Source organism: Jatropha curcas, chromosome 6 (genome assembly GCF_041381405.1).
Source record: "Jatropha curcas cultivar XTBG-Jc1 chromosome 6, XTBG_Jcur_1.0, whole genome shotgun sequence".
Lineage (NCBI taxonomy): Eukaryota > Viridiplantae > Streptophyta > Magnoliopsida > Malpighiales > Euphorbiaceae > Jatropha > Jatropha curcas.
The window spans coordinates 22,287,380-22,292,689 of record NC_143156.1 but is presented as its reverse complement, the minus strand read 5'-3'; the positions used below and the strand labels follow the sequence as shown (position 1 = coordinate 22,292,689).

General features: G+C 34.6%; 1 protein-coding gene across 1 annotated transcript; it reads left to right on the top strand.

Annotated features, from left to right (window-relative positions):
• Positions 1 to 2,345: 2,345 nt before the first annotated feature.
• Positions 2,346 to 3,476, top strand: LOC149495717 (uncharacterized). The gene is made up of 3 exons (XM_089723241.1): positions 2,346 to 2,350; positions 2,827 to 3,043; positions 3,129 to 3,476. Exons 1-3 carry the CDS (start codon positions 2,346 to 2,348, stop codon positions 3,426 to 3,428), a joined length of 522 nt encoding a protein of 173 aa, XP_089579367.1. The 3' UTR covers positions 3,429 to 3,476.
• The last annotated feature ends 1,834 nt before the right edge of the window (positions 3,477 to 5,310 follow it).

Below are 5,310 nucleotides of genomic sequence, written 5' to 3'. Positions count from 1 at the left end.
AATATCGAATGTTTCAACCCCATATTCCCATAAATAATTAAGTTCGGCCATCAAAGGCTGCAGAAACACATCAATTTTATGTTTTGGATTAGTAGGCCCAGGAACAATAACACACAAAAACATATATTCATCTTTCATACACATTGTCGGTGGTAGATTATATGGTGTCACAATGATAGGCCATGATGAATATTGTTGTCCTGATTGGCCAAACGGCTGAAACCCATCAGTACAAAGCCCCAATCTCACGTTTCTCATTTCAGCAGCAAACAGAGGATGAATGTTATCAAAATGTTTCCACGCTTCAGAGTCTGACGGATGAGTCATTATACCATCCTCATATTCATGCAAAGCATGCCATGTCATGTGTTCAGCTGTCGCCTTTGATGCATATAACCTTTGAAGGCGAGGAACAAGAGGGAAATAATACATCTTCTTGAAAGCCTTCTCCCTTTGTACTCTACCAGTCCCTTGACCGCGCCGTTGATATCTTGGAAGATTACAAAACTTGCATTCTCTGAATTCCGAGTCAACACCCCAGAATATCATACAATTATTACGGCAGCAATCAATCTTTTCTACCGGTAGTCCCAATCCCCGAACTAATTTTTTTGTCTGATAAAAATTATCAACCATTGAATGGCCTTCAGGCAACATTTCTTTTGCTAACTGAACGAAATCATCGTAACACCTTTCTGAAAAATGGTGCTCTGCTTTCATGTGCAGTAATCGTGCAACAACAGACAGAACAGAATGATTCTTGCATCCAGGCCACAGTTCAATGTTAGCTGCACTTAGCATGTCAAACAATTGTTCTGCTGCTACATTTGGCGATTCCTCCATATTATCCCAATCAAATTGTACTCTACTCGCATCGATTACCATATCATTGCATTGATTACCATACAGAAATTGATAAGGCTGAACTTCTAAACTTACCAGAATGGAGTGGCCTGACCCACTGGCAACTTGAGCTTCACCATGATGTATCCATTCGTAATAATTTTCCACGAACCCATTTTTGCACAAATGAAGTTTCACTGTATCGATGTCTAAGAAGGCTCGATTTCGACACTTCTTGTGATTACATGGACACCTCAACTTATTCCCATCCATAAAACTGAGATTACCAACTGCAAACTGTATAAACGCCTCCAATCCGTGCAGGAACTCTTGTCTTAATATGCCATTGACCTCGAACCTCCAGTACATCCAATCTCGATTATTTCGCATTTTTTTTTACCTAATTAACAATGTGTTTATCAAGGGTAAATTATATGTAATTGCATTAGTCTGATCTAGCCTTAAAACATGCCACTAATGTAATGTTCAATTTACACTTATAACTAACTAAGGTTATTTCTATAATAAGGGGAAACTATATATAAATGTAAAATAACTAAGTTCATTTATTCAATACAAAGGTTATATATATATATATATATATATATACACACCTACTATAATAAAGGTAAGTGTACTATTCTACATATTGAATTTATTGAAAAAAATTCGGCAGCATTTCGGCACAACACAATCAAATCTCAAATACAAAGACACTTCAATAAACACTTCTATAACATATCAACATTCTCCAAAGGCAAAATGGCCACTACTAGGCCTCCAATCCAAACTCATCATTCATTTAATAAAAACATATTTAAGAATAATAACGACAATAACATCTATAATAAAGAAAAAAATATTCTAAAGAAAAATATTCTAAAGTTGTAAGCAAAACACAAGTTGTACGCACCAAAAAAATAAAACACAAATATATAAACGTACACATTATGAAGTATTGACTCGTGCAAATTCATAATATGATTATCTTAAATATCTTTAAGTATGTTAAATGTTACTGTTATGTCATTTCAAGCTAAAATACCTATTTAGGCTTTCTTTTTTTTTAACCTTTCTTTTTTTCCCCTTTTCTTGTTACAGTTCCCAATTTCGTGTGAGACAAGAGGATAGGACTTAGAAGCTTGGGCAAATCAGAGATCCCAATACAATAATATTAATTATTTTTAATACTTAATAATATTATTAATGAATTACATTTAAAAATAATAATAATAACGAATCAAATGCATTTTTGTTGTAATACCTTGGAGTGGATTTAGGGTAAGGGGCAGTGGAGATACAAGCTTCGCTGGTTTTTTACACCTTAGTTCAAAGTATTTTATATTGTAGTTCATAGTTTTTTGCACCTTAGTTTATAGTATTAATTTTGAATTCACCCCCATTAAATTTTTACTTTTTTTCCCCACTAAATTCTTATTTTTATATTGTTTCCCCACTAAGCAAAGCTTGAAACTTTCTGAAACCACAAATTTAGGCTTTTTATGAGGTTCACAAATATGAGATATTCTCTTTTTAAAATCATATCTTTGACATTTTTCTTTCCCTTCCCTTTTGTGTTTCTTTTTCTTTCCAAATTCTAATTTTATTCTACTCTAATTTAATAAATTTGTTGTAATTGTACTCTATTACAAAAACTAAATAAAATAAAATAAAATACTAATATTATAGATATAACATAAAGCAAAATATTGACAATGTCTTGATAATTAATATGTTTCTACAAAAGCTTCTTCAAATCAAAGATCATATCCTCCTTTTCTCTAACTTTTTTATTAAAGAAAAAAGATTTTTCCCCTTTAAAAAAAAAAAAAAGGATTTTCTGAATATATTTTGTTCTTTCAAGATTACAAGTCTAGGTAGTTGACATAATTAATGAATTAAGCTTCTTCTTTTTGTTTGTTTGGTCTTCAAAGCAAAGGAAAGAAACATAAATTTTAGGGAGATAAGTGTTGGATTGTAAAGAAAGAAATTAATTTATGTAAATAATGAAAAACCTTTAAGAATTCTTTACTCTTTTTTCTTTGTGAAGGTGAAAAGAAGCTCTATTATTGCTGATGCTATTCTTTATATTTACAAACTCAAACTCAAGTTGGAGTCAATCAAAAGAGAACTCTTATACTTAGATGCAATCAAAAGGCAATGCTTAAGCATGGTGAAGCTGCACCTCCACTTACCCAAGGTCTGTACTCTCTTACCCCATTAATTTATTTTCATGTTTTCTACTTTGCATAACATTTGCATCTTTCACTGTTTTGTATGCACAGGTGAAAGTAGAGAAAGCTGGAAAAGGATTTATTGTAAAGGTGATTTGCGAGAAGGGAGGAGATAAGCTAGTCTCAATATTAGAAGTATTTGAAGAAATGGGTCTAACAGTCTTGCATGCAAAGGTGTCGTGTAATTTGTATTTTGCCATGGAAGCCATTGTTGTAGCTGAAGAACAGACTGTTTTAGACGTGAAAAATGTTACTCAAGCTGTTCTTGAGGCTATTGAAAAGCATATATATAGAGGGAACAGACACAAGCAGTGTGAAGGTTGCTATCGTTTAATTAATAACTCCAAGTAATGTGACTTCAAGTAATGTTACTCCTCTGACTTCAAACTTTAGACATTCTTCGACTCCAAATTTCTACGTATATCCCCATATATAGATTAGAAAACGTTCTGAATTGTGGTGATGATATTATCAAGTTTGAAAATCAAACCCATAAAATAATCAGCTCTTAATAATTCATAAATAATAATTTGTTTTTCCCCTTTAATTTTTCAAATTTCGTTTACAGTCAAACAAAAAAAACTAAACTAGTATAACTATATTAATAATAACAATAATAACAACAACACTAACAACAACATTAACAATATTAATAATAATAACAATAATAACAGTAACAATAATAATAAATTGAAAAAAACACAAAAATCGCAAAAAAAAAAAAAAAAAAAAAAAAAAACAGTTCGAAAAAATTAAAATGGAAACCGGCTTACCTCAAATGCTGTACAAACGGTGGCGAACGGCGTAGAGGAGTGACCGGAGCGTCGTTGGCGGCGTCACAGGGGCTGGAGCGTTCTCAAGAGGGGCTGGAGCGGCGCTGCGGACGGAGGAGAGGAGAGGAGAAGGAGAAGAGAGAAAGAAGAAGAAAGGAAAAGGAGAGGGCTCGTTTAAAGCCCTAAACTTTGCGACCGACATATCGGTCGCAAAAGGCATTTTATTCGGTCGCAATTTTTAATTGTCCGACGTCGTTTTAATACCGCCAAAATTACGACCGATTTGCGACTGAAATATTCGGTCGCAAAATATCGGTCGCAATTTTATCTCATTTCGGTCTCAGATTTTATCCTTTTTTTACGCGCCCCTTTTTGCGACAGAAACACATTTGGTCTCAAATCGGTCGCAACATCGGTCGCAAATTAGAAGTAATTCGGTCGCAAACGGAAAGACAAACTCGCGCGAGTTTTCCGCGCTAAAATCTGCGACTGTTTTCCAATCAGTCGCAAATTGGTATCAATATTGCGACCGATTTGTGTCGGTCGCAAAAATCGGTCGCAATTTGAAGTTTTTTTTGTGGTGAATCATTGAGAGGTAATTCTTTAATACCTCATCTCCACTCGGACCATCGTTTCTTCGATCCTTTTCAGACGAGCGATGTCATCCACATTGTCCATTTCCTCAGTGGCCTTGTTCTCCTTGATTCCTCAATCGATTGGACAAGTACAACACCAATGTTTTGAAATATTCCATGGTCAGCACCATTCTGGGGGGGCAAGAAGTGATAAGAACCTTCACCATTCTCCCATCACAGAAGTAATCACGGAATTTTTAGTCTTTCATTCCAGCTAATAAGTGCATCAATTCTCTCAAGCAGGGGGCAAAATCCTCCAAGTCGGATTCAGGGGCAAGTGTTATAAAAAAAAAAAAACATACACAACCCAGGGTGGAACCCAACCATCGTCAATCTCTTTTACACAAACCCAGGGTAGAACCCGATTAATGGTTAACCTTTTGTTTTACATAAAACCTAGGGTGAAACCCTAACCAATAACCAACCATTTTTTCATCCAAAACCAAGCCATTTGATCATTTCAACTTTAGGTGGACCCTTGGTTCTCAAAGAAAAAAAACAAACATAAAACAAATCTCTTTTCAAGCCCTTATTAAGAGGCAAAATCTCTTTTCAAGCCCTCATCAAGAGGCAAAACATCTTTTCAAGCCCTCTAAGAGGCAAAATCTCTCTTCTCAAGCCCTCATTAAGAGGCAAAACATCTTTTCAAAGTCCTCTAAGAGGCAAGATCTCTTTTCAAGCCCTCATTAAGAGGCAAAACATCTTTTCAAGACCTCTAAGAGGCAAAATCTCTTTCCAAGCCCTCATTAAGGGGAAAACATCTTTTCAAGTCCTCTAAGAGGCAGAATTTCATTTTAAGTCCTCAGAAAGGCAAAAACATCTTTA

Excerpts from the sequence above, each read along its gene's own strand:
- LOC149495717 (XM_089723241.1), top strand. Across the intron at positions 3,044-3,128 it reads TGCACCTCCACTTACCCAAG|GTGAAAGTAGAGAAAGCTGG; the intron begins GTCTGTACTCTC and ends TTGTATGCACAG.